General features: G+C 51.6%; 1 protein-coding gene and 1 long non-coding RNA gene across 13 annotated transcripts in view; one reads left to right on the top strand and one right to left on the bottom strand.

Moving 5' to 3' along the window:
* Positions 1–100: 100 nt before the first annotated feature.
* On the bottom strand, positions 101–1,738 carry LOC309623372. Its single transcript, XR_014241342.1, has 2 exons — positions 1,704–1,738; positions 101–354 (listed from the first exon to the last, which is right to left on the bottom strand). It is a non-coding gene; the product is annotated as an uncharacterized lncRNA (long non-coding RNA).
* SMARCA4 (SWI/SNF related BAF chromatin remodeling complex subunit ATPase 4) overlaps positions 1,652–24,648 on the top strand; it is an 87,421-nt gene continuing 64,424 nt past the window's right edge. For 5 of the 12 annotated variants that reach the window (XM_082380174.1, XM_082380171.1, XM_082380170.1 and 2 more), the window contains exons 1-7: positions 1,659–1,830; positions 16,476–16,728; positions 18,563–18,695; positions 19,658–20,056; positions 20,349–20,447; positions 21,360–21,618; positions 23,795–23,921. In XM_082380174.1, the coding sequence (XP_082236300.1) occupies positions 16,507–16,728; positions 18,563–18,695; positions 19,658–20,056; positions 20,349–20,447; positions 21,360–21,618; positions 23,795–23,921 (1,239 nt within the window). In that variant the 5' untranslated portion in view covers positions 1,659–1,830; positions 16,476–16,506. Of the gene's footprint in view, positions 1,831–16,475; positions 16,729–17,963; positions 18,029–18,562; positions 18,696–19,657; positions 20,057–20,348; positions 20,448–21,359; positions 21,619–23,794; positions 23,922–24,648 lie in introns of those variants that run through there. The other 7 variants (XM_082380172.1, XM_082380168.1, XM_082380166.1 and 4 more) reach the window with 6 other exon arrangements.

The raw sequence follows: 24,648 nt of genomic DNA, 5'->3' as shown, positions 1-24,648 counted from the left end.
TGCTCTATGCTGCAAGGGACTCACCTTGGGCTTGGAAAGGCCCAAAGAGCTTATGATACACACTCAATAGAATCTCTATTATTCTTTCAATCAAAAAAAATTTTTTTTTAATTTTTTATTTTATTTTATTTTTATTTATGGCTGTGTTGGGTCTTCATTTCTGTGCGAGGGCTTTCTCCAGTTGCGGCAAGTGGGGGCCACTCTTCATCGCGGTGCGCGGGCCTCTCACTATCGCGGCCCCTCCCATTGCAGAGCACAGGCTCCAGACGCGCAGGCTCAGTAATTGTGGCTCACGGGCCCAGCTGCTCCGCGGCATGTGGGATCTTCCCAGACCAGGGCTCGAACCCGTGTCCCCTGCATTGGCAGGCAGATTCTCAACCACTGCGCCACCAGGGAAGCCCCCCCCAAAATTTTTTTTAAGTATCTAGCATGTGGCAGAGGGGGGCGACACACTAGATGCTGGGTATTCACTAGGGACTAAAATTTACAACATCGTGTCATTTGAGTGAGACAGACAAATAAAAGGGGTACGCAAGAATTGTGAAAGAAAGGAAAAAGAGGCAGTGATCAAAAAGGAGGCAAGGCCAGTGGAGGTGATGTGTCAGCTGAGACCTGAAAAATGAGGAAGAGCCGGCCTGAGAGAAGCAGGGGTAGGGACAGTCATAGGCTGTGGGACTTGACCTTGGGGAGCGTCTGTCCAGCTGCGGAGCTAAACGCGACATACACAGACTCGGAGATACTTTAAAAACATAAAGAGACCAAGCCGCCTACAGGCTCTGGGTCTTCACACTCGGAACAAGGCTCTCTCCGTCACTGCTTTTATGTCTTGACTCAAATGTCTTCGCAGCGAGGCCTTCCTTAGCTGCCCCATTTAAAACTCCCACGACCCTTCCTGTCTTCATATCAACAAAGTGTATGTTACTTAATTCTCTAGCCCCGCGCCTGCCTCTCCCACTAGACCGTGAGCGCCACAGAGGGTGAGATTTTTGTTCGGTTCCGTAGCACCTGAGCCTGGGGCAGGTCAACAGATATCTGCTAATCCAATTAATAGCCCTAGGCAGGTTTTGCAGAAAAGGCAGCCACGGTCGGTGCCCGTTCGGCAAAGCCGGACGGGCACCACCATCCTCCGACCAGGGATGAAAGCGGTTCCTAGGTCCGCCCTTGGCCCAGGGGTCGGCTCTGCTCGTCCCCGGCCCAGCCTGTCCGCCTCCTGCCTTCACGCACGACCTTGGGGCCTCACTTACGAGTCTCAGGGTCCCTCGGCCACCCCTTCTCCTCAGACCTCGCTGCCACCCCATCCCCCCACCTCCCTCAGCCACCTCCTCCTCCACAACCGCCGCAGTGCCACCCGCTCTGCGCATGCCCGGCGGCGTGGAGATGCGCGGCGTGCGGAGGACGAAGACCCCCCGCGCGCAGGCGCAGGACCGTCCCGCACAGCGTGGGGAGGTGAGTCGGGCGCGCTTGGTCTCTGTGGCCCCACCCACCTTTCCCAACTTCCCCCCCCAACCCCCAGGCGGGCGCGCACGCGCGATAGGAGCGGAAGGGCGGGCGGGCACGCGCAAGAGGCCGGGCCGGCGACGGAAGCGAGAGAGGCTGTCTGTGGTGGGGGGAGGGGAGGTGACGAGTGCGCGCGCAGCGGGGGCGCGGGCGGCGTGGTGGGGGGGCGGCTGAGGCGGGCGGGCGGGCGCGCGCGCCAGGCTTACCCTCGCTCGGCGGCAGCGGTGGCGCCTTCTTTGTTTCGTGAGAAGAGACGAGACGCCCATTCTGCCCCCGGCCCCGCGCGGAGGGGTGGGGGCGGCGCCGGGAAGGCGACGGCGCCGTCGACTCCCGGTAAGGAACGCGGGTCTCGGGGTGAGCGCGGCGCGGGACTTGGGAGGACGGTTTGAATGGAGCCAGGGCGCTGAGGGTGGAGGGGGCCGTTGGCGCCCGGATTGGGGCTGGGGTACGGCGGCGCCCGAGGGTCAAGAAGCCTGGCCGGCACCGCGCGCGCGGGGAAGGCCACAGTGCAGCGAGGCCGCGGCGGCTACAGTATCCGCGGGCCGGTGGGGTGGGGGCCCGGGCCAAGTGGAGGCCGCGCGCCCTTCGCGCGCGTTCTCGCCGGGGTCGCAGGACAAAGCTCGCAGCCCCGTCGGCGGGCCAGGGGCCCGGCCCCCATCGGGGCTCCAACAATAGCCAGGCGTCCTGGCTTTTCTGGCTACGTTGTAACGGGTCCGACTCGAATGTTGATTTTTGGCGAGGCTGCGGTCGGAACTCAGGAGGAAAAACCCCAGGTGTGTCCAGCGTCGCCTGGACACGAACATTAGCAGCCCCCTTGGGTTAGCCGACCTAAAATTTTATTTTAAAAAATCATGTCATTTTAGATTTTCAAGGAAAGGTAAATAACTCTCCTAATCCCTCGCAAGTAGTGACTTCAGAATGTTTGCCCTGAAGCGGGGGTCGGCAGCAAGTGGGGAAGGACCGGGGAAACTGTTTGCTGTTGAAAGCATTGTTTTAGTTTTGCATCCTTTTCTCTTCCTCTCAGTAGATTTTCCAGATTAAGGCTTTTATTTAATTAAAACGTGGATTTTTCAGGAGAGGATGTTTTGTGCCGGTCTTGAAGACACTAGTCTTGATTTCCTACCCCCCCCCCCCCCCCCCGCCCAGTGAATCCTTGGGGAAAGTAGGGAATAAGCGTGAGAGCCACTTCCCAGGAATTTGAAACAAGTTTTCACTTTTAATTGACAGACCGCATTCGAGTTTGATTCCTGGCGTTGCTGGTCACTTAGCTGTGTGACGTGAGGCAAATAGCTTAATCTCTCTGAACCTCTTACTGTCTTCGTATGTGAAATGGGAATAATGCCACAAATGGAGTTGGTGAAGGCCTGTTAAATGGTTCTTGGCTAGAGGGAAGCACTATTATTGTTGTTCAGTACAATCTCTTCCTTTATTGTTCATTATTTGTTGAGTCCCTACTGGGTGTTCGATGGTTGGAGGTTAGGTGCCCTGAGGAGCCTCTCCAGTCCTGTAGGGGAACAGGTGGTAAATGTGGGAACAACTACCCTTGGCCTATCATGTGTGAGGAACACAGTGGATGGATGCGCAGGGGAGTGAGTGATGGGAACCGGAGATCAGGGAGGCTGCGTGGAAGAGGGGGGCCTTTACTCAGGATCAGGGAGGACGTCCAGGCTGTATTTGACCACCCGGGACCAGTCATCGCTCCCCTCTGCTACACTCGCGCATCACCCTGAACCTTTCTTGTGTAGCAGTTACCCCAGTTTGTAATTATACATCTCTTCTTCTCCAAGGGCCATCAGAGCCCTCAGCTGTGTCTACCTGATCTCCTGCAGTGTACCCCGGGCCCAGCACGTAGTAGGCCCTCAGTGAACCTTTGTGGATGAATGAGGAGGGTATGCGGGAGGATTGAGTGAACATGTGTGTGAAGTGCTTGGCACACGACTGAAGGGGGGTTGTAGGCAATAAATGTTAGTTGCTGTTGCTGGTTTTGTTTTTGTTTTTGTTTTTGTTTTTAAACTTTCCAGGCCATTGTTTTCCAAACCTCATTACCCCAACAATGAGGGTGTGTGTGGGGCAGTGGTTAATATGAGGTGGTGGTGTGGAGTGCTAGTTCTGGAATCAGACCTCCTGTATTCACAGCCAGCTCTAAATCCTAGTTTGACCTCAAGCAAGACACTTACCAGTAGGTCCCCCCACTTGTGAAACAGGTATGACAGTGGGACCACCTCAAAGAATTGTCATGAGGGTTGAAAAGATAGTATGCGAAGTGGCTTAACACACTGCAGAGCCTGGCATGTAACGAGCCCTCAATTTATTGGAGTTAATATTGTTTATGTATGTATGTATTTGTAAATTAACTGTTTAAAAAACTGAAAACATAAGTTAGAGTCATTCTGTATCCCAGAAATCCCAGGTTTGATGTGCCGGTTATATATATTTTTATAATTTTCTTTAAAATCAATGCATACACAATTATGAAAATAATAAACGTTCTTCCGCATGCCACTTAAAATCATTTTGTGTCCAGCACTTCAGGAGATGTTGATCTTGCAGGTTTTTGAGCTGGGGGTGGTGGTGGGGTGACCTCATCAGAGCTTCTGTGTAGGGCAGTGCAGTGGTCTCCAAACTTCCTGTCAGTGAAAAGCACTCCAACATAAACACGTATTTATTTATATACCTTTGCTACTCCTTGCGGACCCTCAAAACATTGGGAGGTAATCCTAGACCAGCTTCAGGTCCTAGCTGTTTATCAGATGTGGGAGAGTGGGAGGGATTAGTTGTGTTAGGTGAATATCCCATGAGAACGTTCTGCAGGTGAAGAAACTAAGGTCCAGGGATATTTCACCAGGAGTTCTCGGGTTGAACATCCAAGTCTGACTCCTGGCTTGGCCACTTTCCCTCTTGGTGCCTCAAGGCAATGGGGGTGACAGTGCCTGGCACCTTGTAAGTCCTCAGACATGACAGCAGATTTTGGCCTGGGCTATCAGGGCTACCATGGCACAGAGGGCGTTCACAGTCACCAGAGACAGAGCACAACGTGAATGGCGCCCCCTGCAGTTGTGCAAGAAGTAGCCCAGCCACGCATTCCCCGTTCGTATAGCAAACAAGTGTGCATTGAGTGCCTGCCACGAGCCAGGCACAGCTGGGGGCTGGGGGTTTAGCTGGGAACAGGCAGACAAGGACCTTGTTCTCCGCTCCTACCTGTCTCCTTGTTTGCAAAGGGGGACAGTAATAGTACCGAACTTGTTGGATTGCTGCAAGGACTAAACAACAGCAAGATGACAGATGACGAACGTTAAGTGCTTAGGACAATGCCTGACACACAAGACTAAACAGTTTGTAGCCGTTGTCATATATTATGATCTCTACAACATCCTAGCGGGTTGAGATACAGAACAGATTTTTGCCCCATTTTAATAGTTCTGTATGTTTTCAAAGTGGTAGCAAAGGAATCAGCTCCTTCATTTTGTCCTTAATAATTTAAAAATTGTGTGCTTAAAAAAAAAAAATTGTGTGCTTGCAGTTTCACCATACAGCATTGGAAAGAGGGAAGTGTGTCTGGTGGCATGGGTTTTAAAAAATATCAAGTGTTTGTTTTGCATTTCATATATCTCTTCATAACTTGTAACGTTGATTGGAACACTGAAGAGAGAGTTTTTTTTAAAATTAAAATCAAAAGAATACGCCAAACCTACTATAAAAGGGAAGTAACAGCGGCAAGAATATTGGAGGGAGATGTCCGAGGGTGAATACATCAGAACTGAGTTGCTGTTGCTATCACCTTCCAGATGTCATCCCTAAGAAGTATTAAGCTCATTGATAGGATCGGTGATATCTTAGAGTTTTGTTAGCTGCGTGCAAATTTTTCAGGATATGGATTTGATGGGCATGAGAAATTTGGCCTCCACTCATCTTCCTGTGTGGGGAAGGACCTTGCGGGAGGCACCAGGTGTAGCTGGGTCTCTTGGGAGATCATATTTCACAGGGCAGAGGGAAGGAAAGGGATGCATCCATTTCCCTCCAGTTCCCTCAGGGAAGGGGCTTTCTTTAGAGAACAGGTAGCTGGCCCCTTCCTAGAAACCCAGACTGGTTTCCAGGGCTTTGTTTTGGGGTTCTGTTACTTTGCTGAAGGGCCATGTCTTCATTTTTGTGTGTGGGCACTTGTAACTGGGAACAGTCTTGAGTTTTGCTCAGTGTGAAGTTTACCACCCGCAGGAGTGTGATAAAGAGAATGGGCTTTCCCAACGACCTGTACTGTATAGCACAGAGGACTGTACTCAGTATTTTGTAATAACGTATAAGGGAAAAGAATCTGAAAAAGAATACACATATTAATGTGCTGTACACGACATTATAAATCAACTATACTTCTATAAAATAAAAAAAAGAAAAAGAAAAAGATGATGGGCTTTAAAATGGCTCCTTGGGGTGGTTTAAGTTCTCCTTTCACTGGCAGGTTGCGCCCTGCTGGTTCAGGAAGCAGGTGGCCGAGTGGCAGTTGCTACCTCACCTGTTACAGTGAGAGACTTGAGGGGGCAGGGTTTGATGTGTACCACCCCACCTTGCTCTGAAAGTCCCAGTAAAGGGGCACAGTGGGTGCCTCCTTGTCCTGATGGTGACGCTGAAGCACAGGGGGCTCCTCGATGTGCCCTGGGAGCTGCTTCTGGCCCTGATGACCGCAGAGCACACATCCGACCACAGCCTTGACCGCCAGCGCGCTGAGCGCCCTCATCTGCCTCCTCGAAACACCCCTCAGAGGCTCCCGCCTTTGGAGTGCTTCTCTTTGCTGCACCTTGTGCTCTTCCAGACCCTCCTCCTCCTCCGTCTTCTGATCCTCAGCCTGAATCAGTTACTCAGGCATTAGAGTTGGACAGGCTTGAGGTAGGCAGGACTCTATTCCTACGTGATTTTGGGCAAACAACGTAACCTCTCTGAGCGTAAAACCCCCTGGTTCTCCCATAGTCCCCAGTTGGCACCTCAGTCGCCAGTCATGAACCAAGGGGATGCAAGTTGGGGCTGGAATCCAGCCTGGCTGGGCTTTGCTAAACTAAGCCTGGTTCCAGGGCTGGTCGCCCCCAAGGAAGGGACACCCTTTATATTTCAAATGGCATGTGCTAGCTGAGGCCCTGCTGGTCACCTTGGTCATCCCTGTCTCCTCTCATTCTCTCACATCCATTCCATCTGCCTGTACAGAAAAGTCTTCTAAAACCATCATCGGACCATGTCGCTGCCTCACCCAGAACATTCCAGTAGTTTCCCATTGCACCTAGGGTAGACTCCTACTTCCTTACCACTGCCCTTGAGGCCTGTGATCTGCCCTCTTTGCCCATCTCTGACCTCATCTGCTGCCACACCGTTCTCGCCTGCTCTCCTCCTTCAGGGTCCCACCCCAGGGCCTTTGCACTTGCTGGTCCCTCTGCCTGTCCATAGCCACTGGCTCCCATTTCACTTCAGGTCTCTGCTCAGATGTGTCCCCATCACTGCCCACCATGATTGGAAACGCACCTCCTGTAAGCTTGACCGTTAACCCTGCTACTTTATTCATAGCACTTCCACCCACTGCGTGACATTGTGTGCTATTTATTTGTGTGCTTGTTTCTGTCACTCAGTTGTCCGTCCCACCAGGCAGGGACTTTGTTCTCTGTTGCATGGCCAGTGCTTAGAACCCTGTTCAGCGCAGAGTTTGTTCTCCCTAAGTATTTGGGGGTGGCTGGGGGTCTGTCACGAGTGACACTCGGCAGTTACAGGTGCCACGCCGCCCCACCTATTCTTGGCCACACTTGCACTTTGTGCGTCCCTGTCATGGGGGACACGCACAGGTCACGCATCGTGCTCAGTGTTGAGTACAGAGCAGGCCCCACAGCAGACCCAGTGGTGGGTCATGATGTCCATCCAGCGGGGCTTGGTCAGGCTTAACAGAGAAAAGGAGGAGAGTCTACCCAAGTTTCACGGGGGGCAGGGTCTGGACAGAACTGTACAACTTGTCTTGGTTACTTGATGCGTGTTTGTGCTGGGTCACATTGGAGTCTGGGTCATGGTAAAAAGAGTTTGGAAAACACCTGTGTAGATAGGCTCGTGTTTGTGTTCTTGAAGTGTGGACAGTTTATCTCCCTGCTGGATTAGAGCTTGAACTCCCCGAGGGCAGAGGGCTGGCCTGGTTGTCTTCATGTCTCCTGCCATGTTATAGATGGGGAGGTACTCTTCAGTGGTTTTCAGATGAATGAAAAACTTAAAAAGGGCAGGGGGGAGGATTCCAATGAATGAAATGATATATAATTCCCAGTGCTAAAAATAGTACTTGGTAGCAATTTGGCATGTCTACCTCTGAGGTAGAACTGAGAAGACACTGTAATTTATCATCACGACATGGTTTTTTAGTTTCTCAAATGCATTCCCTTTTAAATGTAGGGCAAGGTTTTGCTACTTAATTATATTGCAAGGGAAATGCCACAGAACAGCCAGCTTCCCAGGATCTCAGGAATAAGCCATTTCCACGCGGTCCTTAAAACCACAGGTGCCCCGCCCTGCACGTCCTTGCAGGTTCGAGGACTAGTGCACCCCACACCGTCAGGTCAGGTGTGGAGGGTTTTCTTAGTCGTGGAGTGTGGCGGGGGTGGGGATGGGGGAGGTGGAAATCTCATTTTGTAGTTTAAATGTGGCGGATGGGGCTGGCTCTGCTGAAGCCATCCGGCCTGGCCACCTTGCACCATCTGAGCGCCGGGTCCTGACTTGACCGCAGTGTTGCTGCTGCTGAAATGTGTCTTCGAACAAATTTCTCCACGCCCCAAAAAACAAAAGAGCAGCCATCCTGGGACCAAACTTAAATATAAAGCTGGTTTTTAGGCAAGATGGAAAAAAAAAAAAGCCAACCCATAATCTCAGCAAGCAGATTTCAGAGGGTCCCGATCGCCTGTTGGCAGCCTGTCCTGCCACAGTGGCCAGCCACCACGGTCCTTTTTTATTTCTAAGAGAAACGCTAAGAGTGGTACGAAAGAAGAAACTAGACCTCTGATCCTCAAGCAGGTCTGGTTCCGCATGTGAATGTCGGCATAGTGATTTTGGTGAAGTTGAAAGTAGGTGGAAAATAACACAGTCCGCAGATCCTTTGATCTTCCTCCTTTATTTCCACAAAGGCACTTCTTGGGGCATCTTTTCTGGGTGTTTATCTCCCAGGTATTTTTTCTGATCCAGGGCTTTTTTTTTTTCTTTTTCCTTAAAGTGTTTTTTAAAAATCTGTTTACAAAAGTAATAGTTAAAACAAACACACAAAGAAAAAGTCCAGAAATCTGTGATGTGGAAAGTGTAAGCTCCCCAACAGACGCCTCCAGAGAGAGCCGCTGGCAGTTTGGTACGTGTTTTCTGGCTTCTGTGCTCGGATTAACGTGCAGAAATTGTTCTTCTTAGTAAAGTGGGGTTCGGGCCAAGCACCCCTAACTTTGACGATGCCTTGTTCCCCTGCTTCATTTTGGACCATCCTCTGTGTCCACGTGTACCGTGTCCCGCATTCATTTTTAATGATGCTTTGACTTGTACAGCATGGATTGCGGGCAGTTCTGGTTGTTCGGCAGTTGGGGGGCTTCTCAGAGAAATTGAGGTGAAATGGCTGAGTCCCTTCCAGACCCTTTGGCCCCAGGAACCTGGGAGTCTGTTTTCATCTCACAGCCTCCTGAACTGTTTTTAGTTTTCAGCTTTTTGGTTCTGGCCCTGGAGTACATTTACTTTCTGTCACATGCCTTCGGGCTACCTGCCCAAGGTTCCGTTCCCCCCTCGTGGAACCCCCAAATACCCCTGCCCCTCGGGCCACACACATCTCGATGAGGCTCCCAGACACACATGTGCTAGTGGCTTTGCCATTTTGGCCCCTGCATCCCCTTGTCCTTCGCTTTTCTCGCCTGCTTAGGTTTGGGTTGTCTGTCTGGCTTGAGATGGATTTCTGTGTTGTGCAAAGTTGCCCCACCTCTTCCAGCCCAGACACCAAGTGAGTTGTCAGAGAGGGACTTGTTGCGGGAGTCCAGGCAGCACCAGAAAGCCACCTGAACCCCCCTGAGGCAGCCTTGAGGATGACCTAGGGGACCCAAGGGCTTTGCTGAAAATGCCAGATCTTTAGTTTCCTGTATGAGGAGGTTTGGTGATGAGGGAAGAAGGGGTTTGGGGAGAGGGGTGTTCCTTGCCCTCAGATCTTATCTCTCTTCTGAAATTCCTGGCTGAACTTGTCTGGCCCGCCCTGGGTAGGAGCACATTGGTATCCCGTCCCACACCCTCTCTGGCTCTCCGCAGGGCCATGCCCAGCCCCGCACCTCAGGAAGGGCTGGCTTGATGATGGCTAAGAACAACTCCTTTGTGCAGTGGGAGCTAAAAAGGCAAGGGAGAGTTTGTGGCCCAAATCCTATCCATTGATTGTCAGGCTGGACCGCGGTCACTTTTGACAGCTGGTCCTCACTTGCACCAAGGCTGTGCTGGCGTTCAGGCAGCCGCTGCTCCTCCAGGTCAGCGGAGCTGCCTCGTGCAACCTCTACTTCCCGAGGAGGGAATTGAGCCTGTTGTCCTGAGTGCCGTGCGTCCGGAGCGCTAATGGCTGATTTCACCAGCAGCGTGGTAGCGCTTGCTGCTGGCATGTGCCTGGCGTGTGTTAGGTTGTGTGACACAGCTAGCGACCCCTGAGGGACGGACTGGTCTCAGCCCCAGCCTGCAGAGAGGAAACAGGCTCAGGGAGTGCGGCGTTGTGCCACTGGCAGGTGGCAGAGTCCACGCTCAGAGTCTGAGCTCTACTATGGCCTTGGGCTTGTGACTCCAGCTCTTGCATTGACCCACTGGGTGGCCTGTGAGCCTCAGGGACCCCTCTGTCTGGTAGTCCTTCCTCGTAGGGTGGTGGTGCAGGCTCAGTGAGGAAATAAATTCCTGTCCTTATTACCAAATGGGACCACTCCTTTCCCTCCCCTCTCTGACTGGATCTTACCTCCCTGCGCTTTCTTTGTGACTGATTCATCCTCAATAATTGTAAACCACTAGGAGGCAGGAACAAGTCACAATCCTCCTGGACTTTAAAATATTCCTTCCCTTTCTCTATCTCCATGATCTTGGGTAGTAAAGTGTCACAGTACTTCTGACACCAAACGTGGGTGTTCCACACCAACCAATTCTCCAAGTTCCTGTGGACAAAAACAGGGTGTCCTACAGTTCAATTCAATTCTGACACTAACTACCCAGAGTTGGTGCAGACCTCACAGGTTAAGGGCTCAGTCCCACAAGACTGCCCCCCACTTCAGATGCCAGTCGCACGTAGTGGGTCCCAAGGTTATCCACACTTCTGTCCAACTTGGTTACAAACGTGGATTCCCATGACCCCCTCATAAGGTTTGATAATTTGCTGTAACAACTCAAAAAACTCAAGAAGACACTTATGTTTATCAGTTTATAAAGGATACAGATGAACAGCCAGAAGAAGAGATACATAGGGTGAGGTCTGGAAAGGTCCGGAGCACAGGAGCTTCTGTCCGCATGAAGTTGGGGTGCACCACCCTCTTGGCACGTGGATGTGTTCACCAACCCAGAAGCTCTCTGAATGCCATAGTTTAGGGGTTTTATGGTGCTTCATCACGTAACCATGATCGATTAACTCAATCTCCAGCCCCTCTCCCCTCACTGGAGAATGGGGTGGGGATGAAGGTTCTAAGCTTCTCACCATGGTTTGATCTTTCTGACGACCAGCTCCCATCCTGAAGCCATCCAGGAGCCCACCTAGAGTAGCCTCATTAGAACAAAAGACACTCCTATCACTGAGGAAATTCTAAGGGATTTTGGAGCTCTGTGTAAGATGCTCTTATCACTCCTATCACTACACAGGTTTTAGGAACTCTGTCAGGAACTGAAGGCAGAGACCAAATATATTATTTCTCATTGTCACAGGTAGTCAAAGATTTCTTAAACAGGATCCCAAAACCACTAACCATAAAAGAACTGACTTGATACATTGGACATCATTAAAATTAAGAACTTCTCTTCATCGCTGGGAGACAGTAATAGCAACAACATATCCCCAATAAAATGTTAGTGAAAGCTTACAGCCTGTACAAAAGTGGACCTCTTGGTGGCCAGTAAGCATATGGAAAGGTGCAACACTATTAGTCACAAGGGAAATGCAAATTAAAACTGGAATAAGGTACGATTATACACTCACCAGAACGGTTACAAATTAAAAAGACTGACAGCACCAAGAGTTGATTTAGAGGAACTGGAACGCTCACCCAGCTGCTGCAGGGAGGGCGGTGTATGTGATTGTCGTGCTGATTTGGAAAACTGACAATATCTGCCAAGGTGAAGTTATGCCTCCCTCATGACCAGCAGTTCCCCTCCTGGACACACAAGGAAAATGAGCGCCCACATCCACCAAATGACACTGTTCACAGCAGCTTTATGTGTGCTAAAACCTGGGAGCACAACATCTGGGAACAGGAGAATTGACAGTAGCATCCAGCTGCGTGGATGCCCGCCCCTCCCAGACCTAGCGATGAGCAGAAGTAAATTATATGACCCTCTTTTCTTTTCTTTCTTTTTCCTTTTTTTTTTTTCTTTTTGGCCACACTGCACGGCATGTGGGATCTTAGTTCTCTGACCAGGGTTCAGACTCATACCCCCTGCAAAGGAAGTGCAGAGTCCTAACCACTGGACCGCCAGGGAAGTCCCTGACCCTCTTTTCAGATTGAGTTCAGTAACAAGCGAAACTAACCTACAGTGAGAAAGTCAGAACAGGAGTTCCACCGGGAGGGTGGTTCTGGATGGGAAGGGGCCAAAGACCCCTTCTGGAATGTTGGAAGTGCTATGTCTGATCTAGGATTCATCCAGCTGTATACCTACGATCAGGGCACTTTAGGTATGCCAGAACTCAAGATCCCCCTCCTCAGTACTACACCAAGGACCCGAGAGCCGCTCCCCAGTTCCATTTTTCTGTTCTCTCCAACGCTATGCTGTAGGACTGCCCTCCTGTGTCCACAGGTGGCACCAGCACCAACCCCTGGTGGGGCTTTTGATGGAACCCTACCTGCTTTGCTGCTCAGGATGGTTTTGCATTGTGTCTGCACTTTTTGGATCTCCTTTACTGTCGTTGCCACGTGTGTCTGAGCTTTCAAGTCCAGAAACGAGTTTGCTGACGGTGGCTCTGTACCTGTTTCATTGCAACCTGACCCTTCAGAGGTGGCAGCTTCTGAAGGAAATGCCATTTAAAAAGGGTTTTGTGAAAGCCCATGCTTCTTGAAGGCGAAGGTTGCCATACTCGGGCGTGAAAGTCTTTTTCGCTGCCCTCCTATGTCTTTGGTGAGCTGCCGTGTGTCACCGATGACGTTAGTGGTGCTGTGAGAGGAGGCAGTTGATTCCTAGAGGGACCTTGGGAAGAGCTGTCCTTCCAGAGGCACATCGGTTCGTCTGTCTTTAGATAGGAGGGTGGTGTGGATTTTATTTTGCCATCAGTTTCAGTTGGCTTGACTTGGAGTGGAGACCTCCAGGTGAGAAAGAAACCATGAGCTGCCAGATGCCACAGGTTCCTTAAGGAGCTGCAGGACTGTTTTCCCTCTTCCCGCCTCAGCAGCGCTCTGTGGACCCGAAGAGAGGGCCTGTGGACACAAAGGGCCCAGAAGGGAGCCCCGAGGAGCCATCATCCTCAGTCCAGCCACGGCCACGTCCGTATCACTTGGCTGCCCACCTGGGAAGTGTGACTGCTGGTGCATCCACCCTGTAGACAAACCCCTGGACCAGAGGTTTCCAACTCTAGAATCAGCATTTTAGCAAACGAGATACAGGGCGCAGACCGCTGTCACGTGGCAGTGCAAAGAGCATCCTGTTTGTGCGGCAGAATGTGTGAATATTCACATGGAGCTGAATCAGGTCAAATTTTTTTTTTTTTAATTGTGGTATAGTTGATTTACAATATTAGTTTCAGGTGTACGATGTGATTCAGACGTTTTTGTACATTATACTCCCTTTAAAGTTATCATAAAATATTGGCTGTATTCCCTATGCTGTACAATATATCCTTGTCGATTATTCATTTTATACATAGTAGTTTGTACCTCCTCATCCTCTACTGCCATCTTGCCCCTCCCTCTCCTCTCTCCCCACTGGTCACCATTAGTTCTCTATATCTGTGAGTCTGTTTCTGTTTTGTTATGTTCATTTGTTTTATTTTTAGATTCCATATATAAGTGACAACAGAGTATTTGTCTTTCTCTGACGTATTTGACTAAGCATAATACCCTCTAGGTCCATCCATGTTGCAAACGGCAAAATTCCATTCTTTTTTTATGGCTGAGTGATATTCTGTTGTATATATGTGTGTGTGTGTGTGTGTATATATATACACACGCACACCACATCTTTATCCATTCATCTGTGGCTGGATACTTAGGTTGCTTCCATATCTTGGCTACTGTAAATAATACTGCTATGAACATTTGGGTACATGTGTCTTTTCTGCATATATTCTTGTCTCCTTTGTTGTAGATTAATTGACCATAAATGCGTGGATTTATTTCTGGGCTCTATTCTGTTCCATTGATCTGTGTGTCTGTTTCTGTGCCAGTGCCATACTCTTTTGATTACTCTGGCTTTGTAGTGTAGTCTGAAGTCAGGGAGCATGATACCTCCAGCCCTGTTCTTCTTTCTCAGTATTGCTTTGGTAATTCAGGGTCTTTTGTGTTTCCCTACAAATTTTAGAATTATTTGTTCTAGTTCTGTAAAAAATGCCATGGGTATTTTCATAGGGATTGCACTGAATCTGTAGATTGCCTTGGGTAATTTGGTCATTTTAACAACACTGATTCTTCCAGTCCATGAACACAGTGTATCTTTCCATCTGTTTGTATTTCTTCAGTTTCTTTCATCAGAGTTTTAGAATTTTCTGAGTACAGGTCTTTTTGAATCAGGTCAGATTTTGCTTCCAAATGAATTTGTCTCGAATTTATTTTTTTTTAAAGTTTGATTTTTTTCCTTGAGCGTATTGGGTTTTGGATTTGTGGGGAAGGGATTGTGAGCACATGTCAGTTCTCCAGCACTCCTGTTAGGTGTATTTAAGGTCCAGCACTGAGGCTCCTTGAGCTTTGGAGGAGATCAGGGATGCCGGGAGGATGGTGGAGTGTTTTCTCATAAGGTCAGGTGTGTTCACAAGCAGGCAGGGGTGACAGCTGCTGGTCCTGGCTCTGCCAAGATTTCTGACCCTCTCTGTTCCAGTTATTTAGTCATAAAACTGGACTGAAGAAGTTCGGGCTTTTGATCTGTTATCCAGGAAGATATACCCCCACCTTTCAAATGAAGACTTTTTTTTTTTTTGAGTCAAGAGAATTAAAAATGTTCCTGTACTTTTTCAAGATTTATCCTTAGAATCAGGAGAGCCCAGTAGAGCTTAGGGGCAAAGAGATTCATTCCCCAAACCAAAAAGTCCACAGAAACAAAAGCAGATTTGTGGCATGCCAACAAGAGAGGGGCTTTTGATAATTAATAAAGACCTACTTTAGAGCACAGGGAACTCTACTCAGTACTCTGTAATGGCCTGTATGGGAAAAAAAATCTAAAAAAGAGTGGGTATATGTATATGTACAACTGATTCACTTTGCTGTACCGCAGCAAGCAACACGACATTGTAAATCATCTATACTCCAATTAAAAAGTAAATAAATAAAGAGGGGCTTTTAAATAACTCGGGATGCATCAGCACCAGGGAACTTGGTGGAACTGCTAGAATTTGTGTCTTGAAGACTGTTAAATGATGAAAAGGTCGTAGGTATGATTCTCTGAAGAGAAAGCTGGCCTAGAATGTGCTGAGTAATTCTGTAGAGCGAGTGTCTGTGTGTGTAATAGCCTCGAAGGAGAAGCACTGGAGTGTGGCCGGATCCCAGCGGGAGCACCGGTCAGCTCTCCATCCTGAGAGGGCTCCATCGTCACAGCTCTGGGGGTCTCTGAGGAGCTGCAGCCCTCTCTCCCCACACACACATACCCTGCTGGGAGGGGTAAGGAGGGCAGGGTTGCTTCTTGCTCTCTGCAGGGCCAGCAAGCACTTAACCTCTGTGTCTGGTAGGACGATGGGTAATTTTAAGTTTCTGTATTCTTTTTATGTTTTCCAGATTTCAGCACTGAGAATGTATTACTCCTTTATCAGGAAAGGGGTTGTTAAAGAGAATTTTACTTAACAGCCATAGAACTTACAGTCATAACATATTGAGGGTTCCCTGAAAACTGAACCCTTACTGTAGGGAGCACTTATAAAATTTATCAGCTCACAGACCAATCATAGCAATCATAACTTACCAACATCATTGGATATTTTTTTACCTGATTTTTGGATCTTGTGGAGGCTCGGGGTCATAGTTCCGGGCATCAATTTTTAGTTTACAGCACTTGAATATCACTTTTGAAGTATTTGAGATATCAGAGTGCCATTAGTTCTGTAATACTTCTCTTTAAAGGAGCCTACTTTTAAAACTTAAATTCATGTATTTTAAAGGAAACTTGGTCTCACTGCCTTAAGTGGAAACCAGCATTACTTGCTGTGAATATTTGTTTTAGTTGATGAAGGTCCAGTCAGATGCTGTTGCCAGCAAAGGCTTTGAGCCTTAGTCACATTCTTCTTTTTTCTTAAATAGGAAGATGAGCAAGTGTTGGAGTGATGTGAAGGGTGTGTCAGCACTGCCCTGCGACGTCCTCTCTGTTGTAATCAGAAAGATACCAGGGGAAGTGAGGCAGTATCATCTGGTGCCTCCACCTCCTGAGTCCCACCCCTTCCTCGGGGGACTTTGATCTGATTTTGGGTGCCTGATGTATCACCTCCTCAGAGAGGAATGGAGGAGAAAGGACTGGGTGACTGGGGGTGCCCGTCAAAGGCGCCAACTCCCTGTCAGATGGGTGCTCTGACATGACTGTGTGTGATCGTCCTTGACCTGCCCTGACCCGCCCAGCCGATGGCCGTGACCCCCACGCTGACTGGGACTTTCTTCCAGCAGGAGACCACTGTCCGCAGCTCCCGTGAAGATGTCCACTCCAGACCCACCCCTGGGCGGAACTCCTCGGCCAGGCCCTTCCCCGGGCCCGGGCCCCTCCCCTGGAGCCATGTTGGGCCCTAGCCCAGGTCCCTCACCCGGCTCCGCCCACAGCATGATGGGGCCCAGCCCAGGGCCTCCCTCAGCAGGACACCCCATCCCGACCCAGGGGCCTGGAGGATACCCTCAGGACAACATGCACCAGATGCACAAGGTAGGGAGCCCTGGGCCCGCTGCCCCACCAGCTGGTCCTCACCATCAGAGACGGGAGGGTGAGCAGCACATCCTGGCCTCCGCTGCGAGCCGGCAGCCACCCCACCCTCTGTCTCTCACGCCCGTTGTTTTATTAATGAATTAAAAATGTCCAAATCCTAAAAGATGGCTTACAGCCCATGGTTTCCTCCACTCGGGCTGCTTGGCTCACCCGGGTAACTCACGGAGCACAGCAGCAGGTGCCCTTTGTCCCCACTTGATCCTGTACTCGGACACCACTGTCTTAACCACTTACCTGAGTTGATCAGGGATGCTTTTGCCAGTGAGATGACAAAAACCTCTTTTAACACAAATGGTTGTGCTCTCTCTTTGCATTCCTGGGCGGTGGTTGAAGGAAATGCGGAAAATACCCTCTTATGGATAGCATGTTATGGATAGTATTTTGCCCATTTTGCAGACGAGGAAGTAAGGTCTCAGAGAGATGGTCACTCAGTGAGTTGGTGGCAGAGCCATCCCACCCCTCCAGCCCTCCCAGCCCCTCAGGCATGTGCCACATCGCTGACCTCCCACACAGTGAGGTGACTCCCTGCCCTCCCCATCCCCCATAGATTTTTGTCAACTTCGATACAGTATCTGTCTTGTCACTTCCCTCTTGGAAAGCTGTTGGTGATCTCCCCCCATCCCCCCACCCCCACACACACGCTGATTGAGGCCAGCTTCTCCTCGAGCACCATCTCCTTTTCCCTCTCTGACCATTTTGTTTCTTCCTCCTGGACACTTGACACATGTTTGTCAGACGCCTGCCATGTGTCTGGCCTAGGAGCTGAGTCTGGTGGTGCCCTTCACCTGCCTGCACAGAGCTCCTGCTCTGGGGGAGGCGAGCCCATCAGTCAGCTCCACCAGCCCAGGGAAGAAGGAGCAGAGGGTGGGCCCCACCCGGTGGGCCCCACCCAGGGTTCTCCTCAGCATCCCGAGGGCCCCCTGCTTCTTCTGCTTGTGAAGCTGGCCCTCGTGCTCCCAGCCCGGTGCCCTCTCGTCCTCCTCTCACGGCGCACACTGAGCTGTAGCTGACTTTGCTGGGCCAACTATTAGACCAGAGAGCTGGATGTTTGCATTAACCGGGCCTACAGAGGGCCTGGAAGGGTCTCGGAAAATGTCCCCTTTCCCAGCCGTTCTGTAGGGGGAGTGCTTAGTGCTGAGCACCAGGAGGGAAAATGTGTGTTTCTGTCCCACCAGGATCTGATCGAGCCTCCGCGGAGGGGCAGAACGATGCTGCCGACAGCCTCCCTCCCAGCTAGCAGGTGGGAGGCCAATCTCGGATCAGTGAGGACATTTGACATACTGTTACCATACTTCATGGGCAGGAGTTACTGCCCGTCTCTCTGATTTACAGTCTCCCAGGCAAGAGGGTCCCCCTTCCAAAGACTTGTGGTCACAAGGTCTTCTTGTGATGATGAACAGGGAGCTTGGTGTCCCAGCTAAAACTGCTCCTGACCTAGAGCTATGTGTGGCCTTTCCTTGTGAGATTTTGGCTGTCTGAAAGTGTCTCCTCACCCTCTCCCTGATGTCCTAGTCCAGCTGTCCCCTTGCCTCTAGACCACCAATCTGCAGGTTCCCTGGGTGGCACTATTTCATGCACCTGCCTTGACACCTAAGTAGATGTCAGGACCATGTCTTGGACCTAAGCCACTTGGTCATGTTGGCGGTTCAGTAAATGCCGTGGCGACTTTGGATGGGCATTATTAGTGATATTGAGCTCCTCTCACTCAGCGCCTTTCTGTGCAGCCTCTTCCCTTCCCCCCTTGCTGATCCTGCCTTGTTGTCCACTCTCGTAGCCAATGGAGTCCATGCACGAGAAGGGCATGTCGGACGACCCCCGCTACAACCAGATGAAGGGGATGGGGATGCGGTCGGGGGGCCACGCCGGGATGGGGCCCCCGCCAAGCCCCATGGACCAGCACTCCCAAGGTATGGTTTCCTTTCTTTTCTTTCTTCATGTTTGTTGCCCTCCAGAAGTCCCGAGGTCATTTTCCTAATCGGGTCACCCATGCATGGATTCAGAGGACCTAGGACAGTTGAGCCTCGTGGGAGACCCTGCCACAGGGGGCTGTTTAGCTTGTGCCTGGCTGGTGCCCTGTTCAGGGCGTCTTGTCTTGGAGCAGCCCTAGGAGAGCGGATACTGGTGGGACAGAACTGTGTTCAGCGCTGGGTGTTAGACAAGCCCTGGGCAGGATGGGCTCCTCGGGATAGCAGCTCTGGTGCCACCCAACGCAGACTCCTGGGATTTCCCTGACGGTCCAGTGGTTAGGACTTGGTGCTTCCACTGCCGGGGCCCTGGGTTTGATCCCTGGTCAGGGAACTAAGATCCCGCAAGCCGCGTGGCACAGCCGAAAAAAAAAAAGAAGAAGAAATGCAGACTCCTGGGCTCAGCCCTGCTCCAGACCTGCTGAGTCAGAATTTCAGGAGCGGGGCAGGACTCAGCTTTAACAAGCCCTCCAGGTACTTTTCTGAACAGGGAGGTTTGAGAAGCGATGGGGTACATGGCTTCCTGTCACGGGGTGGGAAGCTCAGGGGCTCCGCAGGTAATGGAAGTGAGAGGAGTGGGCCTGGCCAAGCCGAGGGGCAGGGGGGCAGGCCCAGAGAAAGCCCAGATCTGTGTGACATCTCAGCTTTAATCGTTGGCAGGTTACTGAGAGATGGGCCGAACCAAACCTGCTGTGTAGGCAGCCAACCAAGCTGCGAGCGTGTGCCCTCTGGGTGCCTCTTGTTTGAATCATGAGAACGAAATCTCAGGATAGGGGCCAGTGTAATCATGGGAACGAAATCTCAGGGTAGGGGCCAGTGTAAGCAGGCAAGGGTTCCCGTCTCTGCCTTAAAAATTACTGGACATGTGCTGCCGAGTGACCGCTCGGATCCACGTTTCCCCGCAGGTTACCCCTCGCCCCTGGGTGGCTCCGAGCACGCCTCCAGTCCGGTTCCAGCCAGCGGCCCGTCCTCGGGCCCGCAGATGTCGTCCGGGCCTGGAGGCGCCCCGCTGGATGGTGCTGACCCCCAGGCTTTGGGGCAGCAGAACCGGGGCCCGACCCCCTTTAACCAGAACCAGCTGCACCAGCTCAGAGCTCAGATCATGGCCTACAAGATGCTGGCCCGGGGGCAGCCCCTCCCTGACCACCTGCAGATGGCAGTGCAGGGGAAGCGGCCGATGCCCGGGATGCAGCAGCAGATGCCAACACTACCTCCACCCTCTGTGTCCGCAACAGGACCTGGCCCTGGGCCCGGGCCAGGCCCCGGTCCTGGACCAGCACCTCCAAACTACAGCAGGCCTCACGGTAAGGCCCACCGCCCATGGCCCTCGGGGCAGGGAGGGGTCTCAGAGCAAACTGACAGGGGTGTGGGCATCAGTGTCGGGCAAATCTGAACTCTGCCGCCCATCGGCTTCCCCGACAGCAGGGTTGCTGTCGTGATAAATGTTTCTCCAGCTGCCCCCTTTCTCCCCTGGTGCCCACAATGAGGGGCTTGTTGTTGGGTGTGTCCCCTGGAGCCAGGGCTGCCCAGGGAGGCAGGTGCAGGGAGAAACACAGGACGCGTTTTATCCTCTTGTCCATTTCTCCCTGCGTGCAGGTATGGGAGGGCCCAACATGCCCCCTCCAGGACCCTCAGGCGTGCCCCCCGGGATGCCCGGCCAGCCCCCCGGAGGGCCTCCCAAGCCCTGGCCTGAAGGTAAGTTCCCTCTGTTCTGGTGACACGTCTGTGCCCTGACTCCCATGTCAAGTTTGCATCATGCAGACCCTGAGATGAGCCCGGTCAGAGAGAGCGGGCCGAGGACGCGTCCTCGCTGCCTCTGCCGTCTTCTTTGGGTCTCACCTGGCACTGCTCAGCTCCCAAAGGCTTGGGTTTTGTTCCATTCCTCTATACCTGCCCACCCTTGTCTTGTGGCTCGCGGTGACCCTGGGGTTTCTAAGCTGCTCGCGGGAAGAGAAGGATACTAATGACTGAGTCCACTGTGGGACTCAAGTGAGAGGCCCGGCTGCAGCTGCAGGCAGCGTCCTTCAGGACGCAGTGTCCCGAGCCTGGAGGTTATGGCTGACTCTCTTCCCTCCCAGAGCTGTGAGAGGCAGGCAGGATGGCAGGGTGGCTCGGGGTTCTGTCTCTCCTGTGTTCTGTGTAAAATGTAGTTAGTACTTATTTGAAGGTCACATCTGTTAGGTCAAAGCAGTGGATAAAACGGACTCATTCCCCATTCTCACGGGCCCTGAGGTTCAGTGATGGGCATTGAAGGGCTAATCGCTTAAATAGGATTCCGTTGGAGCTGGGGTGGATGAAAGGCAGGCAACTGCTGCTCCTGTGAGGCCACAGCATAGCAAGAGCACACCCAGACTCAGCACTTGGACCAGTAGGGGGCTTTGGGGAAGGGGCCTGTAGGCTGAGATCTGGAGGAGGAAGAGGAAGCGAGCCCCATAGGCGAGGAGTGGTGTGGCAGTGAGAGGTGGGGGTTACGGGGAGCTGCCCAGGCCTTGTCAGCCTTGGGGACGAGTTAGTCCCCAGGGCAGTAAACGCCCAGCAGGCTTGTCATCTCCACCTGGAACGGACTCGGAACTCAACGCTGTGCCCTGCTTCTTGACTCCCCCCCAGGACCCATGGCGAATGCTGCTGCCCCCACAAGCACACCTCAGAAGCTGATCCCCCCGCAGCCAACGGGTCGCCCCTCGCCTGCGCCCCCCGCCGTCCCTCCTGCTGCCTCCCCCGTGATGCCGCCCCAGACACAGTCGCCGGGGCAGCCGGCCCAGCCCGCCCCCATGGTGCCGCTCCACCAGAAGCAGAGCCGCATCACCCCCATCCAGAAGCCGCGGGGCCTGGACCCCGTGGAGATCCTGCAGGAGCGGGAGTACAGGTGAGGGTGTTGCCGCACCCCCCCCCCCCCCCCAGGTCACGCGTTGATGTGGTTCACACTTCTAAAGGCCTATGGGGTATGCAGCCAGAGATCACCCTCCTGCCTCTGTCCCCAGCCTCCCAGTTCTCTGGGTCAGTGTGTATCCTTCCAGAGAAACCGAGTATGTGTACAGGCAGATAGGTGCAAGTGGCTGTGCAGTCCCCAAATGGTACCTGACATGTGCACTGTTCCTCCCCTAGCAAAATATCTTAGGGATCATCCCCTATTTGTACAAAATAAGCTCTTTTTTTTCTGGACACATTCTGCCTGGTGGCTCTACTGTGACTTATTTAGCCAGTGTCTTACCCGAATGGACGTTAGGTGCTCTCTAATCTTTCAGTAAAACGATGCCGTAGTAACTACACTTGCATATTTCTCATTTCACGTGTGTGCATTTATGTCAGAATAAATTTGTGAACATGGCATAGTTTGGGTGCAGGGGATTTACGTGCACGTGGAAATTTCATCAGTTCTGCAAAACTGCCCTCCATGGAGATTGTATGTGTTGGAGTGAAAGTGCTGTTTCACCTCTCCAACACAGTGTATTATCCAACTTTTGGCTCATCCTCACTCAAAAAGCCACCTGGCAAGCTTTGCGGTGGATGTTCCTCAAACATCAGTAGTTGTTGGTCGCTTTGCCAAGGCCTCCTGAGCGCTGGGCGCTGTGTGAGATGCCTGGTGCACAGTAGGTCTGTATCACCCTGTCCCACACTGCTGGGGGCGCCTGAGATTCACTCCCTGAGCACCTCGTGCTCCCCTGTTTCTCCACTGCCTTTATAACCTGTTCAGGGCTGGCCTCCCTTGGTAAATGTCAGCTCCATTAGGGGATGGGGTTGTGCCTTGTTCACCGTAAATCCCCAGCTGCATCAGTAAATCTGTGCCAATGACTGTCAACAGAGTGCATCTCCAGCTGTGACGTGCCCTGGAGCTCCAGCCCCTGCTCCAGGTGGCGCCTCCCCACCTGCTCCATCTGGACGGCTTAAAGATGGCCTGTCCAGATGGCCTTATGCCCCCCAGTTTTCCCTTCTGTCTCTGTTCTCATGCAGCAGCTGAATGGACCATGGACCCTTCGGCTCCTTGACCCTCGCTTGTACTCCCTCATCCTCAGTGTCCCCTTGGTGAACCCTCTCAGCTCCCTTCCCCCCAACGCTGTTCACCCTGCCATCTGATCTACACCTCCTCCCTGGCCTCCCTGCTCCCATCCTTGCCTGTGCAGTGTTTCCCACACAGCAGTTTGAAGTCTCTTTTTACAATTAACTTATGTTAGATCTGTTCCCTGGGTTAAAACTGGCTTCCTGTTATCCATCGAGTAACCCTTTTCTCTTTAGCCCCTGCCCAATGCTCTGTCCTCATCTACCTGACTGTCCCGGTTCCTCTTTCTGTTTAAACAGGTTAGACTTGTTCCTGCCGCAGGGACTTTGCACATGTTCTGCATGACTCTTTGTGGTTATTTAAGCTTTGTTGCCAGGGTCCCCACCTTATAGAGGCCCTGCCCACCCCCGACCCCTCCCCTCCAGGACCCTCCTCAAAGTCCTTCTCCGGAATTACCATAGATACTTAATTTTTTAACTCCTTAAGGCCTGTCGTCCTGATAATGCTGTGAGCTTCATGAGAGCAACAAACAGCCTTGTTAGTCTTGTTTAGTGCTGAATCCCTTCACCTGGAGTGGTCCCTGGCACACAGTAGGTGCTCAATAAGTGTGTGAAAGACCGAGTAAGGAGATTATCCCATTTGAACTTCAGACCAAGCCTGTAGGGTTGCTCTGAGGGGTCTCCCCACTTCATAGCTGAGGACACTGAGGCTCATGGGCTAAGTAGATTCCCAGGGCTGGGATGGAGACCCTGGCCCGCCTGACTCCAGAGGCTGGCTCCCACTGCTGACATGCCAGAAACCAGCTGCGCCCCGTCAGGTTTCCTGTTTGCTGTGGCTCCCGAGACCTCTGTGGATGCCCTCCTGTATGTAGTCTGTGTTGTGTGGCATCCTTTTCTCGGCCATCTCCTGTCTCATGATTCATATCGGCTTCCCTTGAGGGATGGGTACTTCTGAGGCTCCAGCTTCAAAGAAAGGGAACAGATGGGTTCCTTGTAAACAGGTGAGACCTCTCATCACCTGTCTTTTTTCTGTCTTCGCGCCCTAGGCTGCAGGCTCGCATCGCACACCGAATTCAGGAACTTGAAAACCTTCCCGGGTCCCTGGCCGGGGATTTGCGAACCAAAGCAACCATCGAGCTCAAGGCCCTGAGGCTGCTGAACTTCCAGAGGCAGGTGGGCGCAGGCGTGGGCCTTTGCTTTCGGAAGAGACTCTTTCTGCCAGCCTTGATGCTTAGATTCAAAGAGCCGCTCACTGGGTAGTTATTAAATGTACCCTGACCATTAAAGCCGCTGTGCCAGGATTTCCCTAGTGGTCCAGCGGTTAAGACTTCGCCTTACAATGCAGGGAGTGCAGGTTCGATCCCTGGTCAGGGAGCTAAGATCCCACATGCCTCTCGGCCAAAAAACCAAAACATACTATTTATCTCTTGTAAAAATAAAATACAGTGTGTGTGTGTGAAAAAAAAAACAAAAACCAAAACATAAAACAGAAGCAATATTGTAACAAATTCAATAAAGACTTTAAAAATGGTCCACATCAAAAAAATCTTAAAAAACAAAAGTCGCAGTGCCCAAGCACACTTGTCAGCTCACCGTCCCCTTTCCTTTCCATGTCCTGCCCAGTGGAGGGACATTGGGATGAATAAGTGTGGGCCTTCCCTAAGGTGGCAGTGGCCAGCTTGAAGCAGGGTACTTAGATGGGTCTATTTCTTTCTTTTTTTTTTTAAATTTTATTTTATTTGGCCATGTTGTGCAGCATGTGGGGTCTTAGTTCCCCGACCAGGGATCAAACCCGGGTCCCCCGCATAGGGAGTGCAGAGTCTTGGCCACTGGACCGCCAGGGAAGTCCCTAGATGGGTCTAATTTCTAAGGGTCCTTTACTTTTGAACAACCAATAAGG

The sequence above is a fragment of the Balaenoptera borealis genome (genome assembly GCF_965194805.1).
Source record: "Balaenoptera borealis genome assembly, chromosome: 2".
Lineage (NCBI taxonomy): Eukaryota > Metazoa > Chordata > Mammalia > Artiodactyla > Balaenopteridae > Balaenoptera > Balaenoptera borealis.
Note: the sequence above shows the minus strand (reverse complement) of the source record. Positions and strands in the feature narration are given on the sequence as shown.